At 41.0% G+C, this 17,504-nt stretch overlaps 1 protein-coding gene across 3 annotated transcripts in view; it reads left to right on the top strand.

Annotated features, from left to right (window-relative positions):
• The window catches only part of LOC311129752 (growth factor receptor-bound protein 14-like), a 41,794-nt gene extending 33,743 nt beyond the window's left edge, over nt 1-8,051 (top strand). For 2 of the 3 annotated variants that reach the window (XM_084162177.1, XM_084162178.1), the window contains 12 exons: nt 682-803; nt 958-1,032; nt 1,262-1,399; nt 3,138-3,248; nt 3,433-3,528; nt 3,631-3,693; nt 4,745-4,861; nt 5,095-5,164; nt 5,763-5,850; nt 6,017-6,110; nt 6,212-7,106; nt 7,279-8,051. In XM_084162177.1, coding sequence (XP_084018303.1) covers nt 682-803; nt 958-1,032; nt 1,262-1,399; nt 3,138-3,248; nt 3,433-3,528; nt 3,631-3,693; nt 4,745-4,861; nt 5,095-5,164; nt 5,763-5,850; nt 6,017-6,110; nt 6,212-6,358 — 1,121 coding nt within the window. In that variant the 3' untranslated portion in view covers nt 6,359-7,106; nt 7,279-8,051. Of the gene's footprint in view, nt 1-681; nt 804-957; nt 1,033-1,261; nt 1,400-3,137; nt 3,249-3,432; nt 3,529-3,630; nt 3,694-4,744; nt 4,862-5,094; nt 5,165-5,762; nt 5,851-6,016; nt 6,111-6,211; nt 7,107-7,278 lie in introns of those variants that run through there. The other variant, XM_084162179.1, reaches the window with a different exon arrangement.
• Nucleotides 8,052-17,504: the final 9,453 nt, after the last annotated feature.

The raw sequence follows: 17,504 nt of genomic DNA, 5'->3' as shown, positions 1-17,504 counted from the left end.
TAAGTCAGATGTCAATAAGAGGTAATGTCATTGGCTACGCTTGCAGATAGGGGGAGATTGCGAACGTCAATTCTTCCCAGTCTGATATTGACATGCAAGCGGTAGGTCACGTTCTGAAATACTGTATGCTAATTAAGCATACAGTGCATTCGGAAAGTATTCAGACCCCTTGACTTTTTCCACATTTTGTTACGTTGCAGCCTTATTCTTAAATTGATTTAATTGTTTTTTTTCCTCATCAACCTACACACAATACCCTATAATGACAAAGCAAAAACAGGTTTGTAGAAATCTTTGCACATTTATAAAATAAAAACAACTGAAATTTGACATTTACAAAAGTATTCAGATCCTTTACTCAGTACTTTGTTGAAGCACCTTTGGCAGCGATTACAGCCTCGAGTCTTCTTGGGTATGACGCTACATGCTTGGCACACCTGTATTTGGGGAGTTTCTCCCATTCTTCTCTGCAGATCCTCTCAAGCTCTGTCAGGTTGGATGGGGAGCGTTGCTGCACAGCTATTTTCAGGTCTCTCCAGAGATGTTCGATCGGGTTCAAGTCCGGACTCTGGCTGGGCCACTCAAGGACATTCAGAGACTTGTTTCTCACTTTCCTCTCTGTCCATTTCTTCTGCTTGTTGTGGTCTCTACATTGACATTTCTTTCTCTTGTATCTACCAGAAAGAATCATAGAAGATCATGAATCTGTTATGGAGGTGCTGTCCGGTTGGGGCATGGACACAGACAGTCGGCTATATTTCCGGAAGAACTATGCCAAATATGAATTCTTCAATAAACCGCTGGTAAGACGAGGGTGTGATATTAGCAAAGAAATGTGTGTACTCATTTATACATTATACCACCTGTTTTCTTAATGCACTCTGCTGGACCAATAAGTATTAGTTGATGTAAAGAGCATGTGTGTTGTTATGACTGATGTTGTTTTCATGTTGATAGGATTCTTTCCCAGATCACATGGTGTCCATATCAAGTGAAACCAATGGGATGATGAACCATTCTCAGCTAATACAGGTATCCCTCAAGCTACATTCTACATGTACAGTATCTTCACTTTAAAGTTACAGATTTGGGGCCAGTTTCCTGGACACGGATTAAGCCAAGTCCTGGACTAATAAGCCCTTTCAAAGGAGATTCTTCAGTGAGTTTGCTTGCAAGTCCAAGACCAGGCTTAATCTGTGTCCAGGAAACCGCCCCTCAGTGTTGCTGCTACAGTATTTAGAGACTATTTTCTGTCCAACAGACTTTTCTCAACTCAAGCACTTGTCCAGAGATCCATGGGCACCTCCATGCCAAAGAACAAGGCAGGAAGTCTTGGAAGAAGTTCTACTTTGTCTTGAGGAGGTCAGGTCTCTACTTCTCCAACAAGGGGACATCAAAGGTCAGTCAATATCATTGATATATTAGTGTGCACTCAAGAAATGTTTCTTAAGTAACTGTCAAGTTTTCCAGATTTCAATGAAACATTAATTCATTACAATATGAATGGAATAGATTTCCTTCCTAAAATAATTCTGTATGTTAAAAAGCAAAAAGTATGTTTTTGCAAAAAGCAACTAAATTCAAGGAGATAATTTAACTTGTTTTCGCTGGCTGTCTATGGGATAATTTGATAAGTGTGTCAATGTGCCAGCGTGGTGTGGTGTACAGTAGGGGACTAGCTAGCTCTATTGTCCCCTGGCTGCTTTGTGGAACTGGTTGAGCTAGATTTCCCTTTGGTCAGCTGGCATGCCACTGCCAGGGACTGAGCCCTCAACACCCAATGCTGACAGGTGAGGCTTAGACGTGCACAGCACTGTGCCAAGCCAACCACTTCTCCCTCTCCCAACAACAGAAGAGACTAGAGAACAAAAAGACTAGAGCACAAAAAGACTAGAGCACAAAAAGACCCAGGTTTGCTATCTCCAATATAGGTGACGCAATTAGTTAGAGATGTTAGGTCTGACTTCATTCTTTTAGTTTGATATGAAGTGATTTATGATGTGTAAATTGGTTTTGGCTACATTTTTGGTTTGTGTCCTACACATTGCCAGTCAGTCAGTCACCACAAACACAGACAACTATACCTACCTGTTCTTTACACTGTGCGACAGAGAAGTGAGAATGTTGTGTCGCATTCCCACAACGTTTGAACAATGGTTTGCTTTGTGCTTCTCTGCTTGGTAAATCTCTTTTGCCTTGGCTCCCTGACAGTGTTCTTATTGTATAAATAAATCTCTTATCACTTTGTCACATATTTGGTCCTATCTCAAACACTAGCCACACCTACAGTGTAATGGATAGGGCAATATTATTTGCTTGACTATGTTGAAGTGTGCCAAATTCGTCCCACCTCTCAATTGTAAGGGGTCTGCAGCTAAAACAATGATCTCTTTTTATTCTGTGATCACAATGGACCAGGTTGATGTGAATCTTTGTCCTAAATGGCACCCTATTCCCTATTCAGTGCTCTTGGACTCATAGGGCTCTGGTCAACATTAGTGTGCTATAAAGGGAGTAGGGTGCCATTTGTGAGGGTGCCATTTGTGATGCAGACAAAAACTTCAAGCTAGTCCCTCTTTACTATTGTCACAGTGACCAACATACTACAGACTGGCATTATACCACATGCCTTAACTGCTAGCTTTTCCTTACGCTGACCAGCCCACTAAGCTCACACAGATGTACATGTATAATGGCCAAGTGATATGACATTGCAGTCTTTATTTGCTTAGCATCTGTCTTCACACTGGGCAGCCCTGCATTGTTCACATTTCTACCCTGATCCCTCATATAGTTGGATTTGTAATGGAACTTGAGTCTACTCTACAGTGGAATGCGAGAACCCAACCCTTCATTGCAATGGAGCATAGGGGGGGATAATGTGACGTAAAGGGGACACTGAAAGGCATGTGGAGATTTGAGACATTTCTACATTTCCTGCATTGTTCACATTTCTACCCTGATCCCTCACATAGTTGGATTTGTAATGGAACTTGAGTCTACTCTACAGTGGAATGCGAGAACCCAACCCTTCATTGCAATGGAGCATTATGTGTTGGGGGGGGGGATAATGTGACGTAAAGGGGACACTGAAAGGCATGTGGAGATTTGAGACATTTCTTGTTTTCTATTCACAGGAACCAAGGCATCTCCAGTTCATTGCTGAGTTCAGTGACAGCGACGTCTACACGTTCCTATCAGCGAGAAAGATACACGGAGCGCCTACGGACTATGGCTTCTGTGTCAAGGTACTTTTACTTTCTCTATCTATAAACCTATATTTGGTGTTTTCTGTAAAGGTTTTAACATGTTAAGTTATTCAATTCAATATAACTTTATTTATCCCATCAGGGACAATTAAGAAAGGCAAGTCAGTTCCGAGTTATGTTTGGTAAACTCATGCTTTCTCTTCATGATGATCCTCCACTCCAGTCTACTAAGTGTGGCTCTCCACGAGACCTCAAGTTGTTGTGTGCAGATGACGAGCAAACCAGAACCTGCTGGGTCACTGCCATGCGCCTCTTTAAGGTACAGTCACCATGCTGCCCCCCTTATCACATCCAAACTCTGTCTAGTGTCTACACATCTAAAGGCTTGCCTTTTGAAACATGCTCATGTTTTGTGTTGCAGTATGGGATGCAGCTGTACCAAAACTTCATTCAACCACACCAGAAACAGAAAACTTCACCTATGGTAAGTGATGTGTAAATACCAATGTGCTGATACACAGTTTAACAGCACATGACACAGGACACACAGTCAGTATTCATACTGGATTCATTTTCCAGAATAATATTTCCCCCTCAAATGCGAGTATTCTGTATGAGTAAACACATGTTCTATTATGGGCACTGGAACATCCAGCCTGTCTCCTCTAAAAATAACCGTAGATCAGCTGCTCTCAGACTTAACAACTCGTCACCCCTGCTTTGCTGTCAGAAGAACGCAAAGAGTGTCTAGGCATGGGGCTGGGACCCTGAGCTCAGTGCTGCACAGGGAAGGGCTAGGATGCATCTCAAATAGTGTACTTTTTTTACTAAGGCCCTATGGGATACCCTATGGTCCCTGGTCAAAAGTAGTGCACTATATAGGAAATAGGGTGCCATTACGGACACACACTTAGACTAACCCTCTGGGAACAGGCTTGCTTAATCTCCTTTACCCTGGCATACAGCTGTTATAGCCTAGATCATGACATGCCGTAAGACTAGCCCACCAGACAAAGAATCAAATCACAATGAAACCAAACCAAGGAAAGGAGCAATCAGTTTGTTTGCACAATGATGCCTGGGAGCCCCAGAATTATCTTTACATCGTCTGAATGGACCCAGACCATTCAGAGAGTCTTAGAAGGATTGGAATGTTTCTATCCTTAAAGTAAACAGTAGTCACTTTGTGACGACTGCCCTTAAGGATCCTGAGGTTAGGGGTGATAGAGGGGCAAACCATGGCAATTTAAAGGCCTCTCACTAATCCTGATAAGAAGTATTTTCTTTTGAGTTTGATTATTTAAAACCAGTGACTATGACAGCTTAAGGGACTATAATCAATGCTATGTGCCCATGTGTCGTTCTATTCGTAACCCCTCTAATCCCCATTCACTGGAGCACATTCTGCTCGGAATCATCTAGAAATTATACTCAGTCACACTTCTCAGACACTAGATAGCAGCACTTCTGTATAATTTTTTACACTGTATACTCATAATAATGTATACTACCTCAAACATTATGTATATTTCAAGAGAAGTATCTCAGAGAACTCCTTGGTGGCCATGGACTTCTCAGGACACAAGAGCCGGGTGATCGAGAACCCATCGGAGGCGCTGTCCGTAGCCGTGGAGGAAGGGCTCTCATGGAGGGTAGGCTATTGGTTCGCTCTCTGACATCATTTCTCTCTACTCAGCACTGTGACACTGGTCCTGCAATAACACATAAAGGATTATTTTACCATGACTGAATACCTGACAACAGATGCTTTATTAATGCCCAAAATTTGACGCGTCAGTTGTATAAGGTATGAAATGATGGTGAACCAATGTGAAAATAGTCCAAGCATGTGACACTTGAACTGTTCTTCACTCTCTCCCTTCAGAGGAAAAGCTGCCACCGTCTGAGCTCCCATGGAAGCCCGTCCACCTCTCAGAGTCCCATGTCAAACATAGGTTAGTAGAAGGCCACTTTCAACATGCAAGCAGCAACTCCCAGGAATGCAGCCACAGCCACATGACTCTCCTAACCAGATACAATGTGCTTAATGACTCAGCCACTAGTGTCGTGTCCTCTCCCTCTGAAACATGGGTCGTATTCATTAGTGCACACCGTAGCAATACGTTTTTGGCGGCAGGTAGCCTAGCGGTTAGAGTGTTTGGCTGGTATCCGAATGGTCGCTAGTTCGAATCCCCGAGCTGACAAGGTTAAAAATCTGTCTGTGCCCTTGAGCAAGGCGCTTAACCCTAATTCTTCCAGGGTTGCCGTAGATAATGGCAGAGCCTGGCCATGACCCCACTCTCTGAGGATGTCTCAGGGAGAGTTCACATATGCAAAAAAACATTTCCAATTCCCATATGTGTGTTAATACACACTTGTACGTGTGTGAAATAGGACAAATATAAGCACCCATCAAATGTATTATTTTGCAACGGCTAATTAAAACAAGCATTTTTTATTGGACAAGTTCAGGTAGTCACTCACTGTTTCTGTATGTTTTCTTCTGTTTGGTGCCTAATGAAAATCACCATAGTCGTCCTGTGTGTTTTGCAGCTCTCCATATGGCCCAGCCCTGGTTCCACAGCAAATTGTCCAGAGACGAAGCACACCTCTTAATCACTCAACAGGGTCTGATTGATGGGTGAGCAGCATCAGGCACTTTTCTATGCGTGTTTTGAAACTGCAAGCTAGAGAGTTTACGTATGGATTTTATTGTAGTGTAATTTACACTTACCAGACAGAAATACGTTAACAAAAATGTCCCAAGTTGTTCCTGAAGAAACTGAGAGACTTTTCTTTGTTTTCAGAGTATTTATTCTAAGGGACAGCCAAAGCAACCCCAATACATTTGTACTGTCACTGTGTCACACACAGAGAATCAAACACTTTCAGATCTTACCGGTGAGTATAACCCTTTGTTTTGGTATATGCACTTCTCTTCTCTTTTAGACAACATCTTGTTCAAGCTTGTGTGTTTGTGTGTGTTTGCGTGCATGTGTAAGGTGGATGAAGAGGGGGAATTGTTCTACAGCCTAGATGACGGTCATACGCGCTTCACTGATCTGATCCAGCTAGTGGACTTCTACCAGCTCAACCGTGGGGTGCTGCCCTGCAAGCTCAAACACCACTGTGCCAGGATCACCCTCTGAGGGTGCAGGGGTCTCCTAGGGCCCCATACATACAGAAGCACCTTAATCACAGCCAATGCCTCTCTGGAGAACCAACCACCCATGCATCCCTCACTCCCTCCTATGCCTTGGACAGGAGACACAGAGAACACCTCCAGACATAAGCGAACTGAAACCACTTATCACCCACTACAATCCATTATCTTGGAGAAAACTGTGGTAATCAGTCTTTGTAATGATTTTACTTTTTAATAAAATATTAAATAGGTGTTATGATTAAAAATACATGACGAAATTGTGTCATACATGACCAGAGGTGTTGAGAAATCTGGTGTTGGAAAAAAGTGAATCGACTGTAGAATTGATGTGACTGAGAGGGCTCTACTGCGAGCCTATTGGTTGGCCCTGTATGTTAGCCCAGGTGTGGTGACGAATCACAAACATCACAGGGACTCATGTGTCGAGTCCAAACTTCAGTTAATATACTGTATATAATGTGGAGCTGATCATGTTTGCATTGTGTATCGGCTCACTTGCTTGTTACAACTCTATGGGAATGAACATCTACTGTAGCCAACGGTTGAAACCGTAGAGCGAGAGCTGATATTTGACAATGTGTGTTCACACCACGTGAATAGAATGACCAGTGTGGTACAGCCATAATCAATGTGCATTATCGGCACAGTTAAACTGAACCTGGTAATTTGTCAGTAGAAGGGGATCACTACTATCAGATGAGACAAGGCATGATGGGAAATGTAGTATGTAGGCTCCAGAGGAGGCTGGTGGGAAGAGCCATAGGAGGACAGGCTCAATGTAGTTGATGGAATGGAATCAATGGAATGGAGTCAAACATGTGGTTTCCATAAGTTTGATACCGTTCCATTTATTCCATTCCAGCCATTACATTGAGCCCGTCCTCCTATAGCTCCTCCCACCAGCCTCCTCTGGTAGGCTACAGTGGTCCTCTGGCCTTGGTCATCTCCTGGGTAAACTAAGCTGTTGCTTGTTGTTTTTATCACATCTCAAGGAATTCCGGTATATTTCTAAACAACATATGATTGTTTTCTTTTCTATTTTAGAGGTATGAGTAGAAGAGGAGAATTCAAAGTGGTAGCATGTTATTTAAGCTGGACTTTGACTGCTGTAGGGAGAGCATGCACAACACGATTTACTAGCCTGCACTGTACATTTATTGGAAATGTATTGATTGCATTTGAATCAATAAATGTTAGGCTTCTCCCTTTTGTTATCACAAGACCAGTGGAAGAGATATTTGACTAATTTGAGATTCAAACCACAGTCTAAGATAGAAATACGGTATAATATTGATTTTATTGATCAAAATCTGAATTGTTGTACATTGAAATTAATGTTTTATAGCCTTTCCCCCCCCCAAGATTCAGGTAAACCATGTGCAGCACCTGAAATGGTTGAATATTGATGTAAAGAACAAAACCATGACTTACATCATGTACTGTTTGTTGCTTCATTTTGGAAATGGTACTGTAATCATGCAGCATTTGTACAGACAGGTTTCACCAGTACAATAGAATAAAACAAGGTGTACTGTACTTTGAAACAAGTGAAATAACCAAGACATGTTAACAATGCATTTCATACGATGTTTCTTTTAACATAGAGGAGAACAGTGCATTTAAAATGTAATGAATATCATGGACTGCAATGTTTTATAAAGGAAACAAAATCATTGTCTACTTGCACTGTATGATTTCAGTTGTATAATTGTTATGTATTGAGAGCAAGCCACAAGGTGAACAAACACACAGTAGCTAGGTTTCCATCCAATTGGCGACAGATTGTCATGCGAATATTCTCAAATCTGCATAAAAACAATGTGGACATTTTCCCATGTGTTTCCATCAAATTGACTTGTTGCGGATTACATTCTGTGCATGATGTTGTAGTGCACATAAAAATAACTTTTGTAGTTAAAATTGCTATGTACCGAATAAAAAATACAAGTTAAGTGGGACTCACCGCTGTAATCGCTGCCAAAGGTGATTCTACATGTATTGACTCGGGTGTGATATTTTGATATTTCATTTTCAATACATTAGCAAACATTTCTAAAAACATGTTTTCACTTTGTTGTTATGGGGTATTGTGTTTAGATGAGAGAAAAAAAATAAATGTAATCAATTTTGAATTCAGGCTGTAACAACAACATGTGGAATAAGTCTAGGGATTTTGAATACTGCATTACATTTCCATTGTTATAGATAACCTGTTAATTGCACTGTAGTAGTTGAAACACTGGTAACACAAATGTCTGATACTAATGGCCCAGCTAGCACATAAGGTTCTGAGAACCATATACAGTATTTCTTAGAGCTTGGTGAGCGCGTGGTTGTCCTATGGTTATTTTGCATACAACCTTCCCATTACGTTTCCTACAGGTTCTATTTAAAGTAATGTTCTCAAATTGTTCAGAGAATGTGAGAAAAAAAAACATTATTCTGTGGGAATTTCAGTACTTCAGCACAACATTTCTACAGGTTTCCTCGTGGTTCTATTTAAAGTCATGTTCTCAGAACGTTAAGAAACAACATTCTTCTGTGGGAATCTCAGTACTTCAGCATAACGCTTTCTGCAGATTTCCTCGTGGTTCTATTTAAAGTCATGTTCTCAGAACATTCAGAGAACGTTAAGAAACAACGTTCTTCTGTGGGAATGTCAGAACAAAACTATCTTGTTAAGTGTTTTCAGGTGTGTTGGCCGCACCCACTAATTGGCTAATTGATCTTAAAGAGTGCTTGTTTCCTTTAAAATAGGGTCTGTTTGAATAGACTAAAATGAACAGCTTTGTATGGTAGCTCCTTCCATGGATAAAGAGCAGAAGATCATAAGTTTGAATCTCACTGAAGCCATGCCACAATAAAAAAACGAATGTGGAATTTCCATGTGTCCTTTCTGTGCTTGGTGTTCAAAACAGTTAACCCAAACTAAGCTAGCAGTTTTATTAAAAGCTTATTGAAACATGTTCTCAGAATGTTATTTAATTGCCTTCAAATAACCTATAATTTCCGTTCTCAGGACGTTAATAAAACCTCCCAGGAAAACTTTCACGGAACCATACAAAAACATTCTCAGAACCTTCCTGCAACCTAAAAATGAACGTTCCCAGAACAGGCAAAATGTTCACTGATGGCTTTGTTCCCAGAACCAATGGGAAACCAAAAATGTACGTTCCCACAACTTCCAAGGAACCAAATGTGCTAGCTGGGGGGTTACACAGACTGTTAAAGGGCAACTGAACTTCCTGATTTGGCCTCGTTTTAGATTTGGTTCATAAAAAAATGCTAGCAGCCATGACGGAATTCAAACGAGAGTTGGTTTCGGGGTGTGGTTTGATGTGGGTGTCTTGTGTGTGTGTTCACAGTTGGGAATAGTTAGCCAACGTATTTAGCCAATTAGCTTCAGCCGGCTGGTGTGCGACCAACCGTGGCAAAGTTTGTTTGACTTTGGATAGCCTATCGCTGGGGCTAGTTAGGGACCGCCAATAAATTACACAATGTAAATGAGACAATATTTTCATTTTGTACACCTTTCAGTTCTCATGAAATGCTTTCAATATTTGTATATGAATTTCAAAAATGTATAGTTGGTTTGAGGTTTTATAGTCATTGAAATTCTGAGCTATCGGAATTTGAACATATTTTCCCAGGCTACATTGTGTATTTTACCAATGGTCCCTAACTAGCCCCATAAGTCAACCCAAATTTACCACAGGCATTAGGATCGGGTCTTGTGCAGCTGCACTCCAAATTGATGATTACTTGTGTGCTGCCTGCCAGTGGAGGCTGCTGAGGGGAGGACGGCTCATAATAAAGGCTGGAATGGAGTCAATGGAATGGTATCAAACACATCAATGACGTGGTTTCCATATGGTTTATACCATTCCATTGACTCCATTGTAGCCATTACTATGAGCCATCCTCCCCTCAGCAGCCTCCACTGCTGGCAGCTGTGGGCATGTGGGCAGGATTGAAACAAACCCAACCTTCATTTACATTGTGATGCAGTCACGACCAGTGCAGTGATTTTATGACCAAAATTATCCTATTTAAACTTTGTAGTCAATTTTGACAGTAGCTGACTCATATCGATGACACAGGCTGTTCTCTAAATGAGTAGATGGTTTTTAGGGGCAGATTCTCTTTAAGGACGGTTAGCAATGTGCCGCTTTTTTGTGCTTGCATTTGGTGGACCAGGTCATAGCTCTGCTTTCATTTTATACCACAGGAGGTTGGTGGCACCTTAATTGGGGAGAACGGGCTTGTGTTAATGACTGGAGCAGAATAAGTGTAATGGTATCAAATACATCAAACACATGGTTTCCAGGTGTTTGATGCCATTCCATTTGCTCCGTTCCGGACATTATTATGAGCCGTTCTCCCCTCAGCAGCCTCCTGTGTTTTATACAGACCTAAATAGCCTAGTATCTACATTATCTGAAATCACAATGTACATATAATTTATTGTATTCTATAAAGCTTTCTCTGTGTTCACTATTTCTCTGCATCTGTCATCACCAGTCACCCATTGTCCTCCTCGGTCACATTTAGGGTCGTCACTAGTTACCACTGCCACAAAGTCATAATCCTGGCCTGTTGTACATGTTATAACCGCTAGATGGCAATAGATGGCTTCTCTTAAGCTCCTCACCTTTACTGGTGGGTGTGATGAGATCCCTCCATTGAAGTCTAAGGATCTCTCAGCATCTGTTGCATAGACCTGTAATTGCCACTGTTTGTATAGGCAAATCAGTAATTTACTTGATAAATGGATTAGCATTCTGTATATTGCAGTCAGATGGCTGAGTGTTTTGACTTGAGGCGCTTCTTGCACACAACACGAGTAACAGAACACAGTCTCTGTAGTGAGATAAACAAATCACCCCGCCACTTCCTGACCACAGCTATTTCAATGTCTCACTTTGAAAATGTGCTCACATCCAGGGTTCAGATGTGCACACTGAAGTCTTAAATGCACCCATGCAGTATGAAAATGTATGCACTCACCAACTGTAAGTCGCTCTGGATAAGAGTGTCTGCTAAATGACTAAAATGTAAAAATGTAAGGTCTTCAGCTTAATGCTCCTCTTGGATATATTCCTGCCATTGATCCATGTCTGGCTGCAGGACTAGAGATAAGGGAGAGATGGCAGCTGGGAGAGACTCTGATTCCCTTAATGAGTTCATCCAGCTAGACAACAGCCCAAACAGCCTGTGGATAACTTCTCCTCCCAGGCAGACTGGGGCTCACTGTCTGGGCCCACATGAGAACAAGAACAACTCCTCTTCTCTACTGTACCTGACCAGAAGGAGAGCAGCAACAGGGCCTATACTGAGGCTATGTGAGGGTAGGTTTGGACTGTAAGGGGAGTTGATGTGCTGTACTGTATTTGTACTGTCCATGACCCAACAGTGTGTCAGCAGGAAGCTGGCTCCCGCAGCAGGTCAGGCCACTCCCAGAGGTCAGGGCAACTCTACTGCTGATGCCACTGTGGCCCCAAAGGAACAGCACAGTCACTAAGGTAATAGGGCAAAATCTGAATATCACTGGCCTTTTCTTTTTTCAACCTGTTTTGCCTTTTGTCATTGTACTTTCTAAACAGCAACAAAATAAATTACAGAGTGATTGAAATGTAAAGGCAACGTTCCTGCTTTAGCGGAGACTGCATTTACGGTAAACGCTGCATATGTCGGCTCAATCGGAAATTACCTTTACATTTCTATAACAGAATCTGTAATACTTCAGCTTTACAGATTGAATAGAGCCGTAGATTGAGGTAAGGTGTATCTATTGTTTGTATTGCATCCGGGTGTATTGTATTAGAATGCATTACCACAATAATGCCATACCTCAGAACATATCATTATCAAAATTGTTTAGAGTTTTTTTCTCAAATGCTTTTACCCACTAAACAAATCCACGCCCATTTCCTCAGTGCAACATGTTTTTGTAGAGCATTTCCAACCACCCTGTGATACACACACAGATACACATATGGTAGTTTAAAATGAGTGATACATTATTAACGAGTATCCTGATTGAGCAGCTGATTTCTTCTGTCAAATGCCAATCATATATGTCCATTTATTTAGAGATGTAATTGCTTATTATACACTGAGTTGAACAACAGGTGTAGAAAACAAATAGCATTAGCTCAACAAAGAAATCTATTAAGACAGTGGCTTGTAATGCAGAGTTTAAGCAAATTGATAATGAGAGTATGTAAAATGTTGTAACAGATCAAGTCAACATTTTTGTCATTTAGCAGACACTTATCCAGAGCAACTAGGGTTAAGTGCCTTGCTGAAGGGTACATTGACAGATCTTTCACCAAGTCAGCTCAGGGATTCAAACCAGCAATCTTGCAGTTACTAGCCCAACGCTCTTAAGCACTAGGCTACCTGCCAGTACTGAGGTAAAGGTTGGATTTTGTGCTTGTGTCTACCTTTAAAAATAAAACAATAATATATTGCACTTCCAGATAAAGTAAGGACATAACTGAATAAAGATAATTTTCTTCATGTATTTAAAAGGTCTAGTTTGGTGGTAAGATTAATAATGGACAGCTACATTTGCATGTATTTTATGCTTAAATTATCTAATTTTACTATACTTTTTCTAAAGGTGGTTTTCACATATTTTTCTGATATATTGTGTCACGGCTAATTGTACAGTTTCAATGTTGGCTTCCTAGTCTGCCTGCTAACCCCACATATCTTTTTTCCAGAGGTCTTGGTACTAGAGAACGCCAAGTATCCAGGTTTGTTAATTACAAGGATAGCACATTCACTCGTCAAATAATGGATGTGGTTTTCAATTTCAAGTTTTAATAATCAATTACTGGGAGTAATTCTCTGTGGAGTCACAGGAGAGTCATTAACTCATAAAACATACATAATGTAGCTTTTTCTAAAGCCCTATTTTTAAATACATAAGGGAACAGGTTCTACTTCAATTCTATGCATGTCCTTCCCTTATTACAATCTAAAGTAGCTCAATTAGACCTGGACTATTCCGTTTTTACACCACACTACAAGGCAATAACACATTCCATTATTATATACTGTATCCATCTAGGTAATGAATGCTAAAAGACAAATATAAAGTAAGACGTTCAACACTCTTGGTTAATATTGTACATCAAAAGTATTGTTCTAAACAATGCATTAGAAATAAAACCGATGATACTATGAGATTTTGTCTCTGATGTGAGGGTTAATACACTAGGTTCAGGCTGATGTCTTTAGTTGTTTAGCTTAGTATAGCCTCCTCAGACTCTGTAAACCAGTGGCAGTATCTTTCTCATAACAAACCATAGTGTTGTTTTCCCCACCAGCAGGACAGATTGTCTTCTCAGAACACCTTCAAAGCAGCACCATTACACAGGAATTTCTGACCTTGAGAAATTAACATGGAAAGAGTGGCTCTGCTCTGAGGCAGCCTGGCGAGAGGCCGCTTCCCCCCCTAATCCCCAGTTGAAAGGCATACCTTTATATTGCTCAAAGGAGATATAAAGAAATCAAAGCAAGCCAAGTGTTTGTGTGATACAAACTGACGTGTAAATAATGCCTGTGGGTATACAGCAAAGAAGAGGATGTTGCAAATATGTATAGGGCTCTAAGTAAGATTACACAATTAATCAATGATGATAACAGAGCTGATTCCGAGGGTTATTGGCAATCCTTTTACCCCTGCCTGTTGTCTGAGTTGGGCTGGACAGGTGCTCTGTGATGGATGGAGAGAGAGAGAGGGAGGGCAATACAGAGAGAGAGTGGGGGGAGAGAGAATAAGAGAATAAAAGAGAGAGCAAAGCTCCAGCAGCTCCAGCCTGAGTTGACTAACAGTGCAGGAGCTCCCTGTGTGGCTCAATGGCTGGCTGGCTGACTGGCTGGCTGACTGGCTGGCTGACTGGCTGACCACCGACTGAGCAAAATTAAGGCAGTACTGCATGTAAAAACCTGCTCACTCCGCACAGAAACACTTGAGTTTGGCAAGCAGGCCGTGGCCCAGCGGGGAGGTGGGCACACTGGGAGGCAGAGAAAGAGAGCTGTGGACAGACAGCAGGGAGACAGCTTATAGAGGAGATGGACTGATGTTTTAGGTGATCAAAAGGATGGATAAGAAAGGGAAAATAACAGAGGGAAAAACAGGAGGGGGTCTCGCAGAGAAAACATTTGGATTTTCACAGGTATAAAAGAGCACAGGACTTGAAAGCCATCGCAAAGTTTAGATTTTTTACAGCAGCATAGGCCTACTGAGAATCATATTACATAGTTTGTATTCAACTACAAAGTCATAAATGAGACATGCTGTAAAAGGAAGACATCATTAATTGAACAAGTTATCAATGTTTAATATTCAATTAACTCAAATTTGTATGTTTCAGTGTGAAGAACAAAAATAGTTGGTAGAACACTATCACATATATTATGCAACAAGCACTTTTAAAACAATTAGAAATTAATTAGAAATACTTCAAGAAGCAGCATGCACTATTTAACCAAAGCATCTTCGTGGCATTACTGAAAATAGGGAATATTGTACGTAGTGACACACACAGTCTTGGCGTTTACAGAGAGCAGAGCGGCTGACACACCACATTTCATCTATTTACATTTCTACCTACTTTTTTCTCTCGTTTACATAATGTGCGAGTGACTCCTGAGCTAGGCAGGAAGCCTTGTGGAAGAGTTAGGAAATTGACCATTTCTCAGAGCGCTGAGGAGTGGAAGCAGAGCAGCATATGCTGGGATTTGAATAGCCAATCGATGAATAACCCAAAGCAGTGTTTTTCTGGACAGACTGGTAGAACAGTACTCCGCATTGGTGGGGGAGGAGAGGGGAGGTGGGGGGGTCATCCTTCCCCAAAGTACCAGGCAGTAGTAGAAAATGTATTTGCAACGCCAGGAGGTATTTTGAAAGATATTCAGAAAAAAAATCTAGAGCTGACCTTTCACAGGGCATTTGGCGAGCGCTCACTCTCTCCATCTCCCCTGTTTCTGAGGCGGAGGAAATCATAGCACCACTTACACTGATTCTCTCCTAAGAATATTCACATACATTTACGTCATGAGTGCATACTTTATTTTTTTTATACTGCCCCCCCGTGGGAATCGAACCCACAACCCTGGTGTTGCAAATGCCATGCTCTACCAACTGAGCTACATGGGACAATGAAGACTATATTGATACATTATCAGTTATTACACATTATTACATCTTTGAGAAGTATCTAAATGTTTGTTCATGAAATCTTCATATGTGACTGTGATTTGTTTCCCAACTGAACACAGTTCCAGACACAACATGCATACAATTAACTATTCTGCTTTTTCCTGCTAGTCTTTACCTTTGGATAACAGTAACATACTATCTATACTTATAGTATGTATTACAAATTACATTTTCCAATTCTATCCTGGTGAACGTACAGTTTGACAGATAATAGAAACTCTCCTGCCCGTCCGTCTGTCCGTCCGTCCATCTGTGCCTCACAAGGTTAGAGCACCACTAGAGGGCAGAAGGTGCCCAACAAGCAACTCACATTAGAACAATCTCCAACTCCTTACACTTGTATTACTAAACACAAAATCACATGATGACAGATTGTATTGTACTACTATTGAACTATATTTAAGCAATAAGGCCCGAGGAGGTGTGGTATATGGCCAATATACCATTGCTAAAGACTGTTCTTAGGCACGACGCAACGGCATGTTGTTTTGGCCATGTATCACAAACCCCAGAGGTGCCTTATTGCTATTATAAACTGGTTACCAACGTAATTAGAGCAGTCAAAATACATGTTTTGTCATACCCATGGTATACGGTCTGAAATACCATGGCTGTCAACCAATCAGCATTCAGGGCTCGAACCACCCAGTTTATAATATACTGTACTACTATACTGTAATATACATGGTATATTATACTTTTTATTTTTGTCTGTAATGTTCAAATCCTATTTAGAAAAATGTACTGAAATGAAGAAATACATGTAAAATATAGACAGTACATCTTCTGTGGTGAAGAAACAAAGAACACTGGTATCACCAAAAACCTACTGTATAATATTCCTTTGGAAAGATCTGAAAACAATTGACCCTTTATTTGATAAATGACTGTTTGTGACCCCCATCTTGCAATGCTGCTTAGTGGTTGCAGCCTATTTTAAGATGTTTTTCCCTGGAACGGATTGCTAGAGAGGAACAGATGTCAAGATCATGGGCTCACAACATTTAATGGTTCTTAAGGGGATGGAGAGACTTTAGTTTCACAGGTTGTTGTCAACTGATCCTACATGTGAACAAACAGCTTTATACAGAAAAAGCAGCCCATCCCCCCCATTAAAAGTGTGATAGTGGTACATTGTTTAGATATACCATTACTCCAACGCAGGGAGAATGCATGTAAATCCTTACTATGGAAATGTGAAGTGAAATGTGTAATGAATGGATGCAACTTTGAATAAATATATTTTCTCTGAGTTAGAAAATCAAACAGTGGAGGATTTGTGCATTTGTCCTAATCTGTATCTAATTCAAAGGCCTTCAAGGAAATGAGTAGGTAAGGCATATAAAAGGGAAAGAGGATACCAAGTCAGTTACACAACTGAATGCATTCAACCAAAAAATAAGTTTACATATTGGAAATGGCAGGGAGTTTAGTTTACTCAATTAGAAAGAGGAAACTCAAAGTGACACTTTGATTGTGTTAGCTAAGTATAGAGGCAGCACTACATTCCTCTACTGTTGGGCCATACAGTCTCGGTAAAGCACCAGGCAACGGGGCTCCTCTCTGACAGAGCCTGACCGGGCTGACTGATCACCCCAAATAGTGATCAATGTCCACTGGGGTGGATACTGTCCCACAAGTGCTGGAGGAAAATGTAACTCATACATTACACTGGCCAATTGATTAGCTATTATTTTTCTCCCAATGACATGGTCTTGGACAACAGCCATCCATTGGCTGATCCATTGACTGGCTGTTAAGGGTGTGTTTGCTTGCTGCTACTTTTCTCTGTTGATGGTGCGCTGGAGGAGAGGTGCTTTGTTACCGGGATTGGATAAAGTGGTGGATAATGCAGGAATGTTTCATAAAATGGACCAAATGGTTAAACAATTTC

Source organism: Coregonus lavaretus (assembly GCF_964263955.1).
Source record: "Coregonus lavaretus genome assembly, chromosome: 5".
NCBI classification, from domain to species: domain Eukaryota; kingdom Metazoa; phylum Chordata; class Actinopteri; order Salmoniformes; family Salmonidae; genus Coregonus; species Coregonus lavaretus.
This window is presented reverse-complemented; position numbering and strand designations above follow the sequence as displayed.